Raw genomic sequence first — 22,301 nt, forward strand, 5'->3', positions numbered from 1 at the left:
AAAAGGGCTGGGGATGTTGCTGAGTGGTTAAGCCCCTGTGGGTTCAATCCCCGGTACCAAAAAAAAAAAAAAAAAGAGAGAGAAAATGGCTACTTTACACTTGTTTTAAGAAGTGCCTACCTACTCCTCCCTTCCTCTGGCAGAATCTTTCAGATTCTGATTAGCCTTCCCTCTCCCTGCCTCATCCTGTGTGACTTTGGTGTGACGCCTTCAATGCATGGCTTTGAAGTGGCTTTTAGGACACTAGCCAGCTTTTTGTCTACTTTTTTTCTTGGTGTGGCTTGGGTAGGCTTTCCTGGGTGTCCGATGTTGAGGTTTGTAACCCTCAAGGTGTCTTTCTGATTTTTCACATGGTGGGAATCTTTCCAGACCTCTCACTTTCTGGCCCACTGGTAGCAATAGCTAGAGATTACACCTTCGGCAATAATTGTGAGAATTTCTGTTGCCTGGTCCTGGTGAATGATAAAACTTGATATTCTGACTGATCCATCCTAGGGTGCATGACTGATCAGGTGCCACGCACTGCCCATGTCAGGGTTTGGTTGAGAAGTGGGCCCCTGCCCTTTGGTTGTCATCCTTGTTTCTCCTCTGGACCTTTCAGATGCTTGGGCCTCAAAAATGAATAGCATAGCCTTGCCTTTGGTAAGTAAGCCTGGAGCTTACAATCCAGGAAACTCCTTTAAAAGGCATTTTCAGGGTCCTTTGGAGGGAGCCCCTGAGTCTCAGGTTGTGTGGAGGAGCTCTGTAGTTGGCCCTCACCTGTCCCTGTGTGAGTGCCTGTGACTGGTAGGGTTTGGTTGCTTTACAGCAGGCTGTTTCTGGGTGGAGCAAAGCTCATGCCACAGTAGCCACCTCCTGATAAGGAGGGGAGTGGACAGATCGTTTGCAGTCTCCTCTGCTATTCACAGCTGTCACTTGCATAAGCTTGAACCTGAACTCCTGGCCTTTGTGTGGCTCCCAAGTTGCTGGAGTGTGGTGCTGCTGCAGGCTGTGTTGGCATTGGGACCAGATGCTGCTTGCTCAGGTCTGGAGTCTGTGAGAGCTGATTTCCAAGGGAACTGCTTGCAAAATACTAATGGAGAACGGGCTGAGCAGAATGGCTAGGAATAGCATTCCTTAGATAACATTTTTTCCCCTTGCATTCTGACACAGCCTGCCTGGGACATCTTGCTTTCCCTTGCCTGACTTTGTCCATGGTCACTGACATTTGTCGTGGTCATGTGGCTTTCCTTCAGGGCCAAAGCACAGGTCCTTCATGCTGCATAGTGTGTCCTAGTCAGATGGAATCTTTGCTGACTCTAAATATCACTTTCTGATGGAAGCCAGCTGAAGCAGCCTCGGCTGTAAAAAAGGGTGGCCTTGCCTCCCAATTAGCTGGGGAAAGTTTAGGAAGAAGACAGGTGCTCAGTGCAGTAGAACCTGGGCACAGCTACAAGGAAAAACAGACCAAGTTAGGGGCCTGAGTTTTCTGAGGCAGAAAGGTGGAGGCTGAGGCTGTGCAGGACTGTACCTGGTGCCAGGAACTAGGTGCAGAAATTGGGGTGTTCCTGAGGGCATCTTTTCAGGCAGAAGGCTCTTCACACATTTCACTAATCCTAGGAGAGAGAGAGAAGTGGGGAAGGGGCAGGGTCCACAGTCCAGGGTCTGTTCAAAGGTCTGACTGCCAGGTTAAGTCTTTGTGAGTGTGCAGCCCGAAGCCAAGAGGGACGCAGCCTGGTTGCTTCTTCAGTCCCAGCCCCCACAGGTTATGGAAGCACCTTGCCACTGGAGGCATGATGTTCCACAACCATTATTAATACCTCACGGGCTCCAAGCCCATCTTCTTCCCCCAACCCTCCACTATTTAGGCTGCCAAGCCTCCATGCCATACAGCACATTAATTTGAAAATTGTCTTGCAGCTGAATGAATTGATGTTGACTTCAAAGTTCATTGGTGTTTAATTAGAACCATCTCGAGACTAAACCTGCTCCCAGGAAATTATTCTGACCGAATAATTAAAGAGAATAAAGGTTAGATTTGAGTTTCTGGCTAAGTCTGTGTTGCATTCAACATCTCTAAAACATGAATTCCATTAACCTTTCATGAACCACCATTAAATTGCTTTCAATTAGTTGTCATTCTAATTAAAGTACGATCATACAGAGGTGCCTTTGTTTATACTTGGGGGATGTTCCCTTCTCTCCTCTGGAACGACATCCTTTTGAAGCAGTCGTTTGGAAAATCATTTTTCTAACTTTATGTGTGCCACTGCTCCCTGAGTCAGGACCATTGAGCACTGGGGGAGAACAGAGCCAGAGAAGTAGCCTCATGTGCCGCAGGAGGGCAGGTGAGTCATCACTGCTGGCGGGTGGATCGACGTGTGTCATTTGGAACAGTGTGTCCTGTGGCAGGGATGATAAACTTCAGGAATAGGTGAGTTTGGGCAGCCTTGAGGAGGCTCTGGGTTCTGAGGTGAGGAGGCATGTGTGACCTCTGGCGAGGTCACGGGGGCAAGTCAGGAGGAGTGCTTGTTGTAGCTCATTCTGAACCTTTGCACCCTGGGTGTGAGTGGCCTTGTTCCTGCCAGGTGATATGAGTCCTCATCTGGACCTGTCTGCAGTCTCAATGCCCCAACAGCGAGTATGCCCAGGCTCCTGTCCAGTGGCCATGGCAAAAGTCAGAGAAGGACTATGACATAAAGTACTGTGTCCCTGCTGGGGAACTACCTGTTCCTGGTCATCAAGCATTGTTTTTTGTGTTTCTTTTCCTGCTCAGTTATGGATGTGATGAGTTACAACCAACACAGAATCTCCAGGCCAATGCAGGATTCCTCTAGGTGGAACTTAAGGCCCAGAACCTAGGAGGCCAGAGGTGAGATCTGCTTTCTTGACAAGGTCAGAAATACTGTGTAACCATACCATTACGTATGTATTTGAGAATGCAAATGTGTGGTGGGGACATTTGCTGGCTTTGCAGCACTCTGGGCTTAGAGGAACTTACGTGACGTGTGGGTCTGGAATCTGGGCAGATGGTGACAAAAACAGAAGGGACAGCCTGAGGAGACAGTCGAGCCTCTGTCCTCTCACTTGGGCAGCTTGGGCCTGCGGTTTCCTAGCCACCAGCTGACTTGGCCCCTTGCAAGCTATGTCTTGAAGTCTTGCTGGACTCTTGTTCCTAATTCCTCTGCTCCCTGGGCTATCACTGGTTCCCCACGGGCTTTTTGTGTGTGTGTGCTTCCCTCATGGAGTCATCATCAGGTACCTTGCTTGTCCTTACTACAGGGCTTCCCACAAGCAGGCCCAGGGTTACCCAAGGCCAGGCATCCTGCCTCCCTTAGACTTGGGACTTGTCCCATCTTCGTCATTCCCTGTGGACCAGATTCTGGTGTGGGGCAGGGGAGAGCAGAGAATGCTGACGCTTCGCCTGGCCTTCGAGGTACATGGAATGATGAGCATGGCCAGAGTGTACCAGAACTGCCCAGAGGCAGGCCCAGGACCCAGGAAGGCAAGGGGAGGGGTGGCAGGGATGTCCCCAAGGGGATACTGTTTAGACTGCGTATGGCCCAAGATGGTGCGGAAGGGAAGAGGACATGCTGACATGTGGGTGCATCTTGGGTCTGCCTGTGGGCTGGGAAGGAGAGGAAACGTAGGATCCTTGAGAGGGAGGGATGCTCGGCCTGCTCACCAAGACCCTTTCTGGGGCTCTTGCCAAAGAGCACTTGGACTCTGGTTGGTAAGCAGCAAGTGTATGTGTTGGGGGCAGCCACTGAATCCAGTGTCTTCTTGGTTTCTTTGAACCTGTTGTGCCAGTGTGGAGGACAGATTGGAGGGAGGAGACTCAAGGCACTCGAGAGTTAGGATTTGTGACAAAGTAACAAGGGCCTGGGAGCAACGGCAGCAAGTGCAGAGGAATGAATCCCAGGGATGTTATGAAGACCTGGGGAACATAAACTGGCGACTGGAGAGCAGAGCAAGGGGGAGGGAAGCTCCAGGATGACAGCCAGGATGACAGCCTGGCTTTCGCAGGAGTGGAGGTGTAGACTGGGGACCAACAGGCAGGGATTGCTTTGTTGGACAAACCCCGTTGCTGTGAGTCCCCCAGGCAAGGAATCCAGTAGGCAGTGGGTATGGAGTTGAGGCCCAAGGACTGGGTGGGGGTATACATTTGAAAGTTAGGTGGGTGTGACATTGGTCAGGGTAGAATGAGGAGATAGAGACACCCCAGACTTCTCGGTGGGGAGTGAGAAGAGCCTGTCATGCTCATGGGAGTGTCAGAATAGGAGGCAGCCAGGCAACCATCATCTGCAGCAAGAGAGGTTGGAACAGAGGTCATCCCGTGGGAGTCCTGACAGGAGCATGGTGGCAAGGCCCATTTCTGAGCGCTGGGAACACTCTGTCCTCTGGGGGCAGTTACACAGACACACACACGTACGTATATAAACATTCCAGACGTGTGAACCTTACTGTAAGTTACGCTTCGGAAAAAATGTTTTACAAAAGAAGGGAAGGAGGAAAGAAGGTTAGGAGGGAAAGAGGCTGGGGAAAGACAGGAAGCTGGAGCAAGTGGAGCCAGGAAAGGGAAGGGTCTTCAGGGAAGAGCAGGATGACCAGTGCCACTCAGGAGCTGAGGTGAGAGCAGTTGGGCTGGCTTTGGAGAGTGGCATGGATGTGGTCTGGGCCTTGGAGGCCGCCCTGCCAGTCAGTCCTCTCGGTCACTGCTGCTGTGTGTATCTGAGTGGCACACGACAGACCCTGACATTGAGAACATGGAGGAGTGAAGAGACATTGCCAAGACCCTCAGGGCAAGGACATACCTGAGAAATCTTGCGCTTTCTCTAGCTCCCAGCAGTGCAAAATAGCCACGTCTGTGGTTTCCTGCATGCCCTCTCGGACAAACCCATGTTTAAATTTGATAATGTTTAATAAAAAATGTAATTGACTACTATGATTTAATTAAAAAGTCGTGTCTTCTATTTTAATGTGAGAGTTTCCCATAGAAACTGCTTCAGCTTGGTGGCTGTGAATGGTAGCTTTATTAATGGAGCCACCTGCAGCTTCCCTTGTTTCCCTAACAGTTTCTCATGTGGCTCATGGCTTCCAGCGCAAGCATTTTACTGTGAGCGAGCCCCACCCAGCGATTGGGGGGATAGTCGTCCCTACACGCTGATGTATAGACAGCTAGTCTCTCTCTCATGCTCTAGGAAGCTGGGCTTCACAGAGCAGGTGGGGGCAGAGCCTGTGAGCTTGCCAGGGTGGCTCTGTCCTTTGGATTGGATGCTCTTGGTGAGCAAGGCCCAATATCCGGCCCCCACCCCGCCACCAGTTTGGGATCAGGTAAGTGGTCCTTGGGACAACACAGATAGTACCTAAATCCCTCCACCCACCCCAGGAAACGCTTTCCTGGGAACCAATTAATTACCCTCAGTTTAAACTGTTCATTGTGGTCTTTTTCATTATAGCTAGCACAATCATGCGTCGCTTAGTAATGGGGATTCGTTCTAAGAAATGTGTTTTTAGGTGAATTGGTGATTATGTAAGTCACAGAACATTACTTAAACTGAGACGGCTAGGATGTCACTAGGTGCTAAACCTACGGGACCATGGGCATGACATGACTAAAGTCTGCTGTCTCCTTCTTCCCTTGCTCCCAGAACAGGCTGCTCTAAAGGTGGGGATGGAGCTGGATCACTCCAAGGCTCCAGAGTCCTGTGAGGCTCAAGTCCTAACAAGGGGATTCTCGGCTCAGCTCAGAATTCATTCATCCTCTAAATGGAAATGTCAAAGCCTGGCAAACATTCTTGCTAATGATTCTGGTGATGGAGCTGTTCAGGGGCAGCAAACAGTAGGCCACATGAAAATGAATTCCGCTGGTGCAGCAGGGGCTGTGGCTCTTGGGGAGAAGTCTGATGACCCAATCTCAACACTGTAGTAGTCTCTGGTCCTTGAAAAAGAGGGAGATTCTAATCATCCCTTTCATTTTATTCTGAATAAGGAAAGGTGGCTCAGTCCAAGTACCTGAGGGAAAGCAGAGACTGGGTGGTTATGAGAGTGGGTTTCCAAGAAAGGTGGAGAGAGGGGCAGTGACACTCAAATCAGCCAGGTGCATGATAAACAGGTCCAGAATGCCGTGGCACCTGAGGAGAAACGCCAAGCCTGGCTCTGTCCGTCTGTGGCACAGGCAAGTGGCGCCTCGTACTGTTAAATGCCGGCTGAGCATCCCTAATCTGAAAACCCCAAGTGCTCCAGAATCTGAATTTAAGTGCCAAGATGATGCCACAAGTGGAAAATTCTACACCCAACCTTGTGATGGGTCACAGTCAACATGCAGGCATGCTAAAAATAATGTATAAAATCACCTTCAAGTCATGTGCCTAAGGTATATTTGAAATATATGAATTTTATGCTTAAACCTAGATCCCATGCTCAAGATCGATCTCTCTCTCTCACACATTCAGATATTCCAAAATCATAAAGCAACAAAAACACCAAAAACTGAAATCGGAAATACTGCTGGTTCCAAACATTTTGGATAAGGGATTCTCAACTTGTACCAACCACCAGTCATTAAAGGGGTGAACCAGAAGATGAACTGTCAGTGTGCTCAGGTCCTCTCTTCTCTCTCCTGCCCCAGGTGCTGAGCTTTCAGACCAACACCTCCCTTACCTGGTCCTTCATGTCCATGCCAGAATTAGGAATTCTCCCAGACGCCTGCGACAGAACCTCAGGGCTGGAAAAGCTGCAGACACCACCCAGTTTCTCCTTTACTTGACCTGTAGGTAGAGCACTTGAAGTACACAAGGACAGAAATAGCATCAAAAGATGTCATGAAGTAAGTCCCCTTCTCTATGTTCCTTTCAAAAGCACAAAGGGAAGGGAAGGTTTCTATATCACTGTTTTTAAAGTTTTTTATTTTGAAATAATGATAGATTCAGGAAACTTCAAAATTAGTAAGAGTCCTGGAACTCTTCCTGCAGCTTTCCACAGTGGTTTGAATGATACGAACACCAGGAAATTGACAATGCTACAAACACAGTCATCTAGACTAGTCCTCATCCAGGTTTTACCAGGTTGCATGTACTGTTTGTGTGTGCAGTTCTGTGACATTTGACCCATGTAGCTATTCATGCAGTCACCATGCTATGCAGGATATAGACTCCAAAACCACACAGGAGCCCCTGGAACCAGCATCCTCTTCACCATTCCTGCCCCCTGGCAATCACTACTCTGTTCTCTGTCTCTACAGGGAATCTGCAATCTGTAAACTTCTGAGATCAGCTTTTTTGGGTCACACATAATGCACTTGAGAGTCATCCAGGTTTGCATGCATCAGTGGTTTGTTCCTTCTTATTGCTAAGTAGTATTCCTCTCTGTGGGTTGTACATCATTATTTTTGTTTTGAGATAGGGTCTAAATTGCTGCAGCTGGGCTCTAACTTGAGATCCTCCTGCCTCAGCCTTCTGAGAAGTGGGATTACAGGTGTGTGCCACCATACCTGGCTATATAATTATTTTTTAAGTATCAAAATTTGACCTTGTGGAAGTTAATTCTAGAATTTAAGCAATGGATAGGTGGTTTCAATAGATGACTAATCCAGGATTCATTTGTAGGAATAACGTACTTTGTTTATTTCAAATCATATATTGTAGCATGTTGTTAGAATTTTCAAATTTCGAGGGAACCTAACTTTGTAATATGTCAATTCTAAAACGCACAAGGGCTTGATTTTGATAATTTTTCTAGGTTACATGCTCCATGCGGATGGGTGCTAAATCTTTTTCATCTTTGGATCCCCTGCTAAAACCAGCACAGTTCCTTGCACTAGGCAGGTTTTTTGTTAGTGTTCTTTGGGTGTTAAGGACGGAACCCAGGGCTTGTGCGTACTGAGCATGTGCTGAACCACTGAGCTGCGTCTCTCCACCCCCAGGCAGGCTCCTAATATGTATCTAAGGAATGGATGCTGTTGGATCTTCAGTCCTACGCATACTCCCTACGAGTCAAACTGGCTGCCACCTTGAAGGTGCTGGCAGCAAAATACATTTTTCTTGTTGAGAGACTAAAACTTAAAGAGGAGCTGCCTTATTAGGACATAACGGCTTAGTTATGTTAATTAAACAGAACTCTACTGCTGACAAGGGGTGAGAATGCCAACTTCTAACCAGGTTACCAAGTTGCCCCAACTCAGTGAATGGTGGGGAGAGCAATCTCTGCAGAGGGTGGGCACCAAAGAATCCTGTGGCCTTTCCCAGTATGCCTGCTGGCTTCGTGGCTGTGTTCAGTCAGAAGGTCTTAGGACTCTGTATTTTATTAAAAAGTTGTCTTTCTTTCCCGAGGCCATTGCTTTATGACACCGTTTGTCTTGCGTTTCCTTAGTGCAGTCTTGTGAAAGTACACATACATCAGGAGTTGAAATCAGCCTCTGGAGCTGATTTTACTTAATACTGCAGATATTTAGTCATTGGCACCAGCAATTGTCCATTTTCATCTCTATCAATGGATGGCTCCCCAGGAAAATCTATTTTCAGGGTTACATGATAATATTTCTAAAAGGGGAGGGAGACAGAAGATCAAAGCCCTATGGCTAAGCAGAGGGCTGGCACAGACCCAGGTTGGTTGTGGGGAAGTGTGGAACAGGAAAGTGTGAACAGCACTTGGCCAATGACAGAGAAGGCGCCATGCTAAACTCAGGGAAGTGGAAATTGCCCAAAGCCTGGAAAATGAGGGTGCAGTGTCTTCACCTACATAGGTTACAAATGAATTCTCAGGACTAAGGACTTCTGTGCTTACGGTCTGGGTGGCAGGAGAGCAGGGAGTTGGTGACAGGTACCACGGTGTAGTGAAAGCCTGGGAGCACCTCTGTTCCCTTTCCTGCAACCAGAAGCACCCATCAATGTTGTGACCCTGCTCAGAGTCCAACTTGCCTTTTTTAAAAGCTGATCACTTCTCTCTTTGACCTTCTGCTGGCCTTAAAGCCTTTCTGCCAGAAGTTTAACCTACTCCTTGGATTCTTCTCAGGAAAACATCCCTCATTCTACAGTGTACATACCCTGTAGCAGGAGATACAGTGGCTACCACATGGACTCTGGAGGCAGAGCTGGCTTCAGATCATGGCTCAGTCACTTGTTAGTGGTACTTGCTTTTTGCTGAGTGGTACTTGTTCCTCAAGTTTCCTCATCTGTAAAATGGCAATAACGGAATTTAGGATTGTTGAGAAAGGATTGACTAATAATTTTCTGCTGGATTTCTGTATTGCTTGTTTATTTTTCATACTGGGGATTAAACCCAGGGATTCTGTGAGCTACATCCTCAGCCCTTCTTTTACGGTGCTGAGGATGGAACCCAGGGCCTTGTGTTTGCAAGGCAAGCACTCTACCGACTGAGCTATCTCCCCAGCCCCATCCCCAGCCTTTCTTTTCTGAGGCAGGGCTTAAGTTGCCAAGGCTGACCTGAAACTTGTGATACTCCAGTTTCTGCCTCCCAGGTTGCTGGGATTGCAGATGTGCACCACACTGGCTGGATTGGTAAATTAAAAAAAAAAAAAAAAAAAAAAAAAAGTATTCAGTTCAGTAAATCATGGTCTCCTGAGGACCTAACCCAAAGGGACAGTGGATACACATATGAAACAGGTTGCCATTTCAGAGGAGACATGAAAATTTAGTCTGTTAAGGATTATTTGCTCTTCTCCCTGTTCGCTGGCTACTAAGTTTGTCCTGCATACCAAAACTTTGAAGGTTATAGGATATATTACTGAAGGTAGAGTAGAAATTCAAGTTCTCTTTGGAAAAGGTGAACCATATTAATGCCTGAGGCTTTGTGAGGAGGGGAGCTGACCCTTTGCAAGGGGCTGTATCTTCTTTTTTAAAAAAAAACACCTAGAGACTTTTCTGTGGTCCCTGAAGACATCAGTGGAGGGCATCCTGGATAAAGGGGGCTTCTCCAGCAGTTGAGTGACACATATGTGCATCACTGTGGGCAGTGGGCTCATGCACTCCTGGACAGGCTGCTTCTGACAGTAGTCCTCTCCTTAGTTTCTCTTATTTCCATTCCAAAATCTCTAACCTCGTCCTTTGCTTGTCTCCTATTTTTATTTTTTAAAAAATTCTTCCAATTGCTTTTATTCCCATATTTTTTTTATTGGTGCATTATAGTTGTATAGAGGTGGGATGTTACATATCTGTGCCTGCATGCAATATAACAATATATTTTGGCTAATATCATTCCCTAGCACTTACCCCCTCCCTCTTTATCTTCCTCCCTTTTCTCTACTGATCTCCTTTTGATTTTATGAAATTCTTCTCTAGCTTCAACATGTGAGAGAAAACATATGACCCATGACTTTCTGAGTTTGGCTTATTTTGGACAACATATGGTCTCAGTTCCATCTATTTTCCTGCAAATGACATAACTTCATTTTTCTTCATGGCTGAATAAAACTCCATTGTGTATATATACCACATTTTCTTTATCCATTCATCCATTGATGGACACCTAGGCTGGTTCCATAGTTTGGCTGTTGTGAATTGTGCGGCTATAAACATGGGTATACATTTATCACTGAAATATGACTTCAGTTCTTCAGGATAAATACCAAGGAGTGGTACAGCATGGTCATAAGGTAGTTCCATGCCTAGTCTTTTGAGGGGCTTCCATACTGATTTCCATAGAGGTTGTACTAATTTGCAACCTCACCAACAGCCTAAAAGTGTTTTTTCTCTACTTCCTTTCCAGCATTTATTACTTTTTTTGGTACCGGGAATTGGACCCAGGGGCACTTAACCACTAAGCCACATCCCCAGGCCTTTATATTTTTTGAGATAGGGTCTCACAAAGTTGTTTTAAGCTGAGGCTGGTCTTGAACTTGTGATCCTCTTGCTTCAACCTCCTGAGTCACTGGGATCATGGGGTGTGTGCCACCATGCCTGGCCTATTTGTGTTCTAGATGATTGCCATCTGACTGGAATGTGTAGTTTTGATTTGTATTTTCCTAATTGGTAATGATGTGGAACATTTTTTTCATATAGTTGTTGGACATCTTTATTTCTTTTGGTGAGATGTGTTTAATTCATTTGCCCATTAATTGTTTTTTTTTAAGCTTTTTGAGTTCTTTATAAATCTTGTCAAAAGAGTACTAGCAAAGATTTTTCTCCCATTCTATAGGTTCTCTCATCACATTCCTAATTGTTTCCTTTGCTGTACAGATTTTTAATTTGATGCCATCCCATTTATTAACTCCTGAGCTTCAGGGGTCCTCTTTCTCCTGTTTTTAAAGAATGTCTTCTTTCCAGTCTGGTGGAAGTAGTGTAAGCTTTTAAGTTATGGAATATGAAGTGCTGGCACAGCTGTGTAAGTTTTTGAACATGGGCTGCTCACTCAGTCCCCCCACTTCCTTTCCTCAGTGACAGGGCAACCTCCCTGCAGCATCGTGGCTGGGAGCCAGGGGCTTTGGCACAGTTGGCCTGCAGCAGGTGCTCTTCAATGGCCGTTTATTTGATCCATGTTCTACGTGGATCTGAGGCTACTCTTCGGTCTACCTTCTTGGTCTCCAAAACATGTCTTACTCCCTTTTCATTTCATTTCCAGCTTTATGTTGGAAACCTAGCTCCTTCTAGAAGTTACACTAACAGAACATCCTCATGTGCCCCAAATCTAACTCAACATTATTTCCCCACACATCCTGTCCAGCATTTATTATTTGTACTTTTATTTTACTTTATTTATTGTGCTGGGGATTAAGCCCAGTCTTGCACGTGCTAGCCAAGTGTGAGCCACATCCTCAAGCCCCCCTTCTTCTTCTTCTTTTTTTTTTTTTGTACTACAGATTGAACTGAGGGGCACAACCACTGAGCCAGGTCCCCAGCACCCACTTTTTTTGAGACAAACTAAGTTGCTTAAGTTCCTTGCTGAAGCTGGCTTTGAACTCGTGATCCTCCTGCATCAGTCTCCCAAGTTGCAGGGATTACAGGCATCCACCACTGCCTGTCCCCCTTATTTCTTACTAAAAAAAAAAAAAAAAATCACATTGCTTATGGGTTTGTTCAGGTGCCTATATATGCCACTCTGTCTCAGAATTGGTGAGAAAACAATTCCTACCCCAGGACAGCCTCTCATGGATTAGTCTGAGTAAATAGCTCTGAATTTACAATCATCAGAGGAAAATAAGGTGATTGTGAAAATTCCATGATTTCTGTGATTGTATAACTGGAAAATGTTTGGAATATCTGAACTTATTCTTCACAAAAATCTTCAGCAGCCAGTTACTGACTGAGTACACAGGAGAGGAGAAGGAGGGACGCAAGGAGTGCCATGATCTACTGAGTTCAAGTTCTTCACAAAAGGCCAACACTGGGAAGCAGCCAGGTCAGGCGGGTAACCAGGATCACCAGGATTATCCAATGTTAAATATTAGAGAAAATATAGACATGGATTAAATTAAAGCTAAGCTGTTCCCCTATTACATGGGAGCAGAAGTCAGAAGTAATTTCCTCTAATATTAGGGAGTTTGTTACTATCAGAATGATCTTATCCATGGCAGCAGCAGTCAACTGGTAAATGCTTCCTTCTGATCGCCATGTCTTCTGATAATTGGTTAGTCATCAAACTAGCAGTATAAATGAAGAGTTAAGACATTCAGAGAGACAAAGGAAATATTTTGATTATTTTATTTTTTAATCTTCAAAATTTTCTGCCATGACACAGGAATGCATGATAGAAATGGCTCAACATCTTCACATGAAACGCTTGGATTCATTTTCATTCACAAGTTTTTCTAAAAACATCTACAAGTTCATAATTCCCACCCACTTCCAACCATTATCACAGATTTAACTGACCATTAAACAGTAGTTGCCAGCATTAGATTGCTGGAACGCTTTCTGCGCATTAGTAGTGTCTCTGGAAACTACCACCCAAGAGTATCACGATTATAAATTTCATTGTACATGGCAACCCCAAAGATGACTGATGTCCCCAAATACACTCCCTGCTTATCATGGAGAAGTATATCCCCCAGGTACTAGAGAAACACACTTTGTTCTCCTAGAGTTCCTTGTTCATCTCCTAGTATTGTTCTTGCAGGGAATAGCACATGCTGACCTGACAATGCAGTTCTCACTGCCAACAGGTGGCTGTATGTGCCTGATACTGGTGCTCTCTGATAACTATGTATAGAACATACCGAAAAAAGTCAGGCTGCTTGGAATCTACATTTCTTCTTTTGAAGAGAACTACTTTGAGGTTTTTTTAAAAACAGTTGTAAACAAAAGGAAAGTGATACACACAGACATATCTATACACAGAGAGACCTACGCTGAGTACTTGTGATGTGGTGCACATCTTCTTACGTAGAGACACACACTAACAGAGTGTCTCTACTTGCCCCTTCACACACCCACACCCATTCCATACAGCGTGTGAACATAAACTAAGGGTCCTTGGGAGTTCACTGGAGTTTTCATATTACCAAATGATGATGAAATACCTGATATGTATTACTCCTGAGAAGATACTAGAAGGGAATGACAGTTCTGATGCACTTTGGAATGGCACAATCACGTAAACGCTTGCATACTTAAGACTTTTGAACTCATCCAAAGTTTCTAAACATGATCCGACCAAAAAACAAAACAAGAAAATATCAAAACAATGTAGCAAGTTAAAAAATAAAAAGTTTTTGTAATCAAAGTATAAACAAACATATAGGAAATGCATGTCAGTAATTAAAGTAGGAAACATGTACTTAAGAAAAACACAATTGCTGACAAAAACTAAAAAAAAAACAAAACTTTTCAATGCATAATAATACATGCATTGCCCAAAATAAAAGATAGCCACATTTGATTTGCAAAGCTTATAGCAACTCCATCAGAAAAAAATCACCACCATACAGCAAATCTGTTAAGTATGCAATTTATAAAAAAAATTACTGTGACTGTTATTCACACTTCTGTAAAAAAAATTTTTCAATTTGATGAATATCTTATCCCTCAGTATAATTAATTTATATAAAAATTACAACTAACCAATGAATTTCAAGCACCAATTCAATCACTTAAACTTACTGTGTTTATATTTCTCCTATTGAGGGAACAAATGATGATGAAGGCTGAGCTAAAATTAGCCAGGTAATTATTACAGTTTAATTTTAAAGGCATGTGGTTTTTCCTCTTCCATTCACTTGAATGGCAAACCTTAGAGAATATTTAGGCCAGTAAAGGACTCCTTGGAAGAATCCACCATTTCTGAGCATCAGTGGTTTAATATACATTAAAAGCTCTTCAACAAACTAATGCTTTCTCAGTTCTAGGATAAAATAGATTTGCACACAGGAAATGAAGGACTGTTCCTTGTTATAACTTAGAAAAGGCAGCACCTATATAGTAGACTAACAAGCACATCTGAACATCTACTGGTAGTGTAAGAAGAGGCATTATTATTGAAGAAGGCAACACCATTGCACTTGGCAATACTGAAGTTTTTCTTAATTAAAAAATTTCCATTCAACATTTGGGGTGGAAGGTTATCTCAATGAGAGCACATTGTTTTCCCCAGTTTTTTTTTTCTACATAGGGAAAAAAAAGAGTGGCAATCTAAGCCAGTAGATGAGTAACAGTGTTTGTGATGCCTCTGGTCGTTCTTGAAGAAAGTAAGTTCAGATAACAAGGGGGTTTATTTTCAATCAATGCAACTGTTGGTTTTTGTTTCCAGTATTTACATCCTATCACTTACATACACAGTGACTTCAGAGACATGATTAATGTTTCAGCCTTTATACTACTAAGTTTGGTTAATTTTAAATGCATACCAAACTGAACCTTTAGGCTGACTGCATTTGAGAGACTGAAATATAAGACTATTGAAGAAAACAGAGGATGTGGAAAATATAATCTTGATCAACAGTGATTCTCCATCCTGTTATCTGAACTTCATCACAAAATCACATGCAGCTGAAGGAGAAAAGAGCTGTGCTGAGGCCAGGATCTCAGGACAGGGAGGGAGTGTCTTGCTGGTCCTCAGGAAGAGTAGCTCCCATTTGCTTTTCGCTCACCTCGATGGTTGGCTCTTCATAAATAGGCTCACCAAGGTCCTCGCTGCCCCCCTCACTCTGTTCCTCGCTGCGGTCTTCGCTTGGCTCCACCGTCTGTTCCAGGCTATTCTCCAAAAGTGTGGGGGAACTGCTTATTCTACTTTCTTCTTCAGCAGTTTCATTTAAGGGCTGGGAGGGAGGCAGTGTAGGAGTATTATTAGACTGGATGATATTTTCAATGCAAGAGATGGAGGCTTTGGTTATAGTAGTATCTGTTGTCATTTCATTCTGAGGCAAAGATAACTTTTCCACAAGTTTCCACTGAATGATGCTCATGTCTTTTCCACCAGTTGATATCAGATGACTGTCATTATGAGTAAAACTGACATTGGTGACATGGCTGCTGTGGGCACTGTACTTGTGACTGGGAGCCTATATGAAATAAATTAAGACAGGAAAATTAAAACTTATTCCTATATACATGTAATGGAGATGACTGGGTAAGGGAAGTAACTCAGCTTGTTAAACAGGTAATTCAAATCAAAGCTACCAAGTCATCAAATCTGAAGAATAAAGCTAACAATAATTGCTTTTAAATACCTCTTTATAAAAGAAGAAATAAAAACAATTGGTAACTACTTCTGTGAAATGGGTAGGGGAGAAGTGACTGGGTTGGCAGGATTACAGGTGATTCAGGAAATAAGATACATTTGAAAGTGCCAAAAAATAAAATAAACTTGATATTAAATGAAAAGGGACAAAACACCACCAGCTGCTAATTGTACAGCTGTCTTCCTGTCTTTAAAAAGGAATGAGGAGGAGATAAGTAGTGTCTCCCTGGATGCTCGCAGATGACCCTCTTCTCCCACTAGGGTTAATAATCATGAAGAGGAATTATTAACCCTATAGATACTTTCTTGTCGATGAGACAGAACTATCCCCCCTAAAAGGTCCTACCGTACTGGTCTGTTAAGTTGAGGTTACCTTTGCTTTGGAGCAGGGATATTGAAACAGATGGACTTTACAAAAGTCATCTGCAACGGCTATCACCTTTCTATTGTGGGATCGCACCAGTGCATTGATGTCTGTCCCATCCGATCCTTCTGGCCAGACACCTTTGATATGTAAACAACAGAAGTATAGAAGAATTAGCCTAAAAAATTGAGCTGTAATGCTGCATGTGTTAAATCCAAACAGCCTAAAGATGGAAAACTTTGACTCAGTAGTTCTTAACAGTAGCCAGCAGATGGAGCTAATATATTAATTTCAGCTTGACTCACCTTAACAATAAGCTCTTCCTTTTTAAAAGCTTCTAGTGAGAGGAAAAGTTAGCAGTTACTTGTATAGCAAGATCAAGAACAGACATAGCACTGTGTCTTCAAAGTGGACTCTTTCAGGCAGGTGACTTCAAGATAACCTAGAAGACCTCCTGTCTTATGGGATGCACTGACCAAGTGTCTGCTGGTCTACCATGCTACGCACAGAATTTTCACAGAAACATTATTTATGCCTGGAGATCAGGCATACCAAATGTAATTATTCTGAATCATTACAAGGCACTGGTAATGGTGTTCAGCACAAACTTCTATTAGGCTACATTAAAACTGTGGAACATACAAGGTTCACCTGTTGGTGGCGTTGGTAAACTTGCTAAATATGTAAAAACACTTTTAATTGTTATCTTTTTTTTGGTGTGGGGCGGGTAACGGGGATTGAACTCAGGGGCACTCCACCACTGAGCCACATCCCCAGCCCTATTTTGTATTTTATTTAGATACAGGATCTCACTGAGTTCCTTAGCATCTGGCTTTGAACTCACAATCCTCCTGCCTCAGCCTCCCAAGCCACTGTGATTACAGGCATGCACCACCATGCCCAGCTCAGTTGTTATCTTGTAACGAGTAAATAATTACTGTCTTATTACTAGCTACTAGCTAATGTGTGAGTTTCACCCAGAATAATTAAACTGTTTATGGACAAGTCAGGATTATTTTGTTTTTAAATTTCTTCCTTGTCTTTCTTTATCCTAACAGCACCTGTGTTTACAAAAATTATCTAATGAATTTGTTTTCTAATGTACACAGTATAAAGAAATATTTGGATCTGTGATCAGGCTGAAGGCAAAAGCCCAATTTGCAGAAGGCAGAGATGTACTGTTAGAGGGAAAATATAATATTTGGGGTATTTGCTTTGGGTATTGGTACCACATTCATATCTATTTTAAATATTAAGCATCACATCTCTTTAATTCTTTACAAACAAGGCTTTATAATTTTAACTTTTCCATTTATCTTCTAACCCTTTCAGAAGGATATCTAAAGATGGGGAAAGGCTTATGAAACTGTTACAAAGGACAGATTTCTAGAAATGTCCAAAACATCAGATTAGAAAAGATCTCCAAATTTTATTTTTAAATAATGTCTACTAAAAATGCCTTGGTATTTGGACAAACCTTGGAGAGATGATTTAACATTCACATGCAAAAGAATAATGCATTTTGGCAAGGACACAGAGAAACTAAAAACCCTCATACACTGCTGGTGGGACTGTAAATGATACAGGCACTTTAGAAAACAGTCTGTCAACTCCTCAAAAGGTAAAACATACAGTTAGCATCTGAGCCAGCAATTCCACTCATTGGTGCACACTCAAGAGAAATGAAAACATGTCTGCCAAAAAAGTGCAGATGATTGTTTATAGCAGTATTATTTATAATGGCTGATAAGTGGAAACAAACTAAGTGTCCATCAACCAATGAAAGGATTAACAAAATGTAGTATATATCCATACAAAAGGCTGTCATTCAGCCATAAAATGAATGAAATATTGAAATGTGCTAAAGCATGAATGACCCTTGAAAAAGTTATGCTAAATCAAAGAAGCCAGTCTCAGTGGATCATATATTACATGCTTCTACTTATATGAATTATTCAGAATAGGAAAAGTGATAAAGAGAGTAGATTATTGTGGTTGCCAGGTTTGGGGGAGAGGGTAAGGAAGGGAAAGAGAGATGGAGTGTGTGCTACTGGGTACAGAGTCTCTTCCTAGGGTGATGAAAATGTTCTAAAATTAGACCATGACAATTCCACAACTCTGTAAATATATGAAAACCACCTCAGGTGAACTGAACAGTATGTGAGTGAGATCTCAATAAAGCTGCCATTTTAAAAAATGACTTTACCAATTTAAAAGTTTCAGTTTTCACTTGGAGAGGGGAAGAAAAAAAGAAGGGAAGACAATCTGCACTACTTTGTAAATTCCTTTCCTTTTAACTATCTCATATTTACTGAAGACTAAAAGTACTGGGTTCTACAAAGAACAAATCCTGTACTGGTTCAACACTAATACACATTTAATTTTTCTGACCCTGATATTAATAGTGATAACACCGAAGAACATACATAGAATATATTCATTTATCAATTTAAGCAAATAAGCATAAATAAAAATCTCAGACTGCCTCTTCACATCAGGTGTCATGTTCTTACCAAAGACTTGAAAGCCTAGCACACAGGTGTATGTCGTCCAATCAATGTCCTTACAATCCGAGCGATTCCGGATTAGTTTGCAGCCATTTGCAATGTCCCCTTTAAATTTAGAAACAGGAAGTATAATCACAGTGCTTGTGTACAAATGTATTTGAAAGTGCATCTTGATTCAAACTAGCCACGTTTACTTGTATTTATAATCCATACACTGAAAAACATTAAGACACATTTAAAAAGGAAAAGAAAATGTTTACTTAAAAGGGTTTTATAGAACTACAAATTGCTTCCCATGGAAGTGTTTTGTTTCTTTGTTTCTTTTCCCCTAAAAAGCATAAATGCCCCATCCATTATACTTCTCCCTGCCTCCAGGAAAAGTTGTTAAATGAAAAAACATTAAGAGCAGCATCAATCTCACTGAGAAATTTCTTACTCCTACATGTGCCTTCAGTTCTACACCATTAAATTAATTCATTACTTTTCTAGAGAAGTGAACTGCGTTTGCAATTCTCATTATTTTGCTCGGAATAACATATGCTTTGTCGAGTTAGAAAAAGCCAGCATGCATTCTCTGCATAATTCACATTCTAGGTACCCTGTTCATCAGTGCCCCTGACAGTCACATCTGAACCCACATATGATTATTCACACTTACAGTACAATATCTCATAGTCTCCCGAGTTAGACATAATATGCTTGTTGTCTGGTGACCAGTCAAGGTGTGTGATATAGCTGGAATGTCCCTAGGGAAAAACAGATCAACGGTTAGAAATTATTTAGACTTTTGAATGATAAATAAATAGCTTGTTAGCCAATACTGTTTTCTGAACAGTCATTTATCAGAACCCCTAAAGGATAGGGAGCAGCATCACAGCCTCTAGAGCTGAACATGGCCCACAGCAGGTCCTTAGTTCTTTTTCAATCTGTTGTTGGAAGCCAAAGACACAGATATGTAAAGAGCCAGGGATGCATGAAGAGTTCTGGAACTCAAGAGATCTCACCACTATGGAAACATGAAGCACTTGGAACCTGGGAGAATCCTGCTGGCCTCTCACCTAGATAGCAGAAACAAGCACTACAACCTCTGCTAGACCACTCAGAAAATGACAGTTTCTTAAGCCCATATCTTAGGACACTACAACAGATAACACACCATTAGGCCTTATTTCAAGCCACTGGTGTCACAGTGATGCCATTTTTAAGAATGAAGTATTATCGGGCTGGGGACATAGCTCAGTTGGTAGAGTGCTTGCCCCACACACCCAAGGCCCTGGGTTCAATCCCCAGCACCACTACAGTTTTCCCATACTGTATGTGGCACCAGTATAGCCAGAATGGAGGTCCTGAAAAATTGTCAACAAAGAATATTCTGGGGTAGGGAGAAATCATCCAACATTGTACTTCTTCAGAACCGGGACCCAGTAGATAACCAACTCCTGGAAAGTGTCCTAAAATAGGACAACAGTAATCTTTTGCTGCTTAGATTTTATTGACACTGTGGGAAGGAAAACAAAAGAAACATACTAAAAGCTGAGTTCTGTTCACATTAAGCATCTGGTGATTTCCAATAAATTATTTAAGTTAGAGCTTATTTATGATTTACCAAAGTTGATAGCCTCAAATTCACTTTTATTTCCTGCAGTCTAATTTTGAGCTTTTAAAATTTAAGCTTCCTGCTCACATGACTTTATTTTATTTTGAGCCAAGGTCTTGCTATGTTGCTGAAGCTGGCCTCAATCTCAAGATCCTACTGCCTCAGCCTCCTGAGTACCTGAAATTACAGATGTGCTATCACTTTGGGATGATTTTATTAAGTGAAATTCAATGTACCTTAAGCATAGTTTTCCTTTCTTTCTTTTCTTTGAGAGACAAAGTCTGTTAAGGTTGCTGAGACTGGCCTCAAGCTTGTCATCCTCCTACCTCAGCCTCCTGAGCTGCTGGGATTACAGGCTTGCCCCACTGTGCCTGGCTTAGGTATAGTTTTTAAAGATTCACACAAAGTTTTCTACTTCACAAGTCTTCTGAAGCCTAAGGATGTGTTCCTAGATCACTGTGGACCTATGATACCCATCACAGTGCTGCAATGCATATATGTATATATTTATATGTTTCGGGGTCTGTTGCAAAATAGGTTGGGAATCACTTACTAGGCAAACAAGGGACCTACCAATTTAGGAAGAAATTGTTTTTTTTTTTTTTAAATGTGGTGCTGGGGACCAAACCAGGGCCTTGAGCATGCTAATTACACTTTTTGCCACTGAGCTATGTCCCCAGCCCTAATAAGACATCAATTTTTTAAAGTCAGAAAGACATGTGGTTACTGGATAATATTTTCTGAGCATGGCAGGAGGACAAGGTTCACACGATTTTTTATGTACTACACATGAATCTGATGCCTGGCTCTGGTGTCTGGGGAAGCCATGCTTCTAAAACAGAAAACCAGCCTGTAATCCCTATGCCTTGGAGGCTAAGGCAGGAAGATTCCAAGTTTGAGGCCAGCCTCAGCAACTTGAGATTGTTTAAAAAAAAAGGATGAGGGGCTGGGGGTGTGGCTCTGTGGTTCAGTTCCTAGTACCACAAAAAAATAAAAGAAAAACAAAACAGAAGTCCTCTGATGCCCTTCTCTGTGGTTGTGCTAGTGAGAAATGAATCTGGTCTCCCCCTCTCCTCCTCTCCAGCTTGCCAGCCTCGCTACCCTCCCTGACATTGATCACTAATGCTGACCGTTCCCCTCACAGAAGAGTGAAGACCTGGAGAAGCAGAACACAGCTCTGCTCAAGGAGATCAAGCATCTCACAGAGGAGGTGAAGTACTTCACATCAGTGCTGGGCAGCCATGAGCCCCTGTGCTCAGTGCTGACCACCAGCACACCCTTGTCCCCAAAGGTGGTCCACCATGCCATGTTTTCACCAGCTCTGCTTCGAGCCCTGAGCTTCCGGAAAGCAGAACCCCCGATCCCCGATGCTCTAGGAGGCCTCAGAAGGGGCACATGGACTGTGGTCAGGCTGCCCTCATCCTTCAGAGCTGTCTCTCCATCTGGAGACCCAGTGACAAAGGCCCAGATGGGGACTGAACACAGGACTGCAGTGGACAGAGGGGTCAGTGTGTGCTGGACCTCCAAGTGGGTAGAAGCCCAAGGCAATCAGTGAGAAATGGGATGCCTGAGTTCCAGGCAGGGAGGGAGCAGGGGAGGGAAGGGTGAGTTTTCTAAATAAACGTATTAAAAGAAACCAGTCAAATAGAATTCTTGAGTGGCAAAATCCCCCAAATTTAGAAAAGGACAGCTCTGGGGAAGTTATCAACTCATACTGGAAAACAGTGAATATGTTTTCCCTCATACTGATGCCAACAAATAAGCAAAGAACTACTGGGTCTACAATGTCATCTCCCTACACACACTTCAGAGTATCCTTTCTCCACCCTACGCAGAGGCCCATAGAAAGTACATGTTGAAGAACCTGAATCTGAAAAACCTGACCCTTTTAGAGTGCTGACAGGATATAAAAGGTTTTGGATTTTGGAGCATTTCAGAATTTGGATTAGAGACGCTAACGAGGTAAAGCCTATGAAAATGTTCTTGAATCAAAAAAAAAAAAAAAAACAAACCTCCAAAGTCAACTGTTTCTGGTTCCAAGTCTTTCAGATAAGAGATAATCAAATGTATATGCACAGCCTGGGGAAAAAATAGCTTCAAAGTTCACTCCCACAGGCACTAGTTGGCAGCAAAATCTGGTACATCTTCTTAAAATGAAACAGCAAAATATTCTAAGCTGGCACTTTCATTACTGCCATTAAAGAGCTGAACAGTGTAACCACAA

At 43.1% G+C, this 22,301-nt stretch overlaps 1 protein-coding gene and 1 long non-coding RNA gene across 4 annotated transcripts in view; one reads left to right on the top strand and one right to left on the bottom strand.

Moving 5' to 3' along the window:
• Positions 1 to 2,752: 2,752 nt before the first annotated feature.
• On the top strand, positions 2,753 to 21,649 carry LOC124963330 (uncharacterized). The gene is made up of 3 exons (XR_007104709.1): positions 2,753 to 2,851; positions 6,611 to 6,808; positions 21,162 to 21,649. It is a non-coding gene; the product is annotated as an uncharacterized LOC124963330 (long non-coding RNA).
• Positions 12,625 to 22,301, bottom strand: part of Eml4 (EMAP like 4) — a 141,258-nt gene continuing 131,581 nt past the window's right edge. For all 3 annotated transcript variants that reach the window (XM_047522990.1, XM_047522991.1, XM_047522989.1), the window contains 4 exons: positions 19,139 to 19,226; positions 18,487 to 18,585; positions 15,983 to 16,113; positions 12,625 to 15,430 (listed from right to left, as the gene is read on the bottom strand). In XM_047522990.1, coding sequence (XP_047378946.1) covers positions 14,954 to 15,430; positions 15,983 to 16,113; positions 18,487 to 18,585; positions 19,139 to 19,226 — 795 coding nt within the window. In that variant the 3' untranslated portion in view covers positions 12,625 to 14,953. The remainder of the gene's footprint in view (positions 15,431 to 15,982; positions 16,114 to 18,486; positions 18,586 to 19,138; positions 19,227 to 22,301) is intronic.

This window comes from Sciurus carolinensis, chromosome 13 (assembly GCF_902686445.1).
Source record: "Sciurus carolinensis chromosome 13, mSciCar1.2, whole genome shotgun sequence".
Classification (NCBI taxonomy): Eukaryota; Metazoa; Chordata; class Mammalia; order Rodentia; family Sciuridae; genus Sciurus; species Sciurus carolinensis.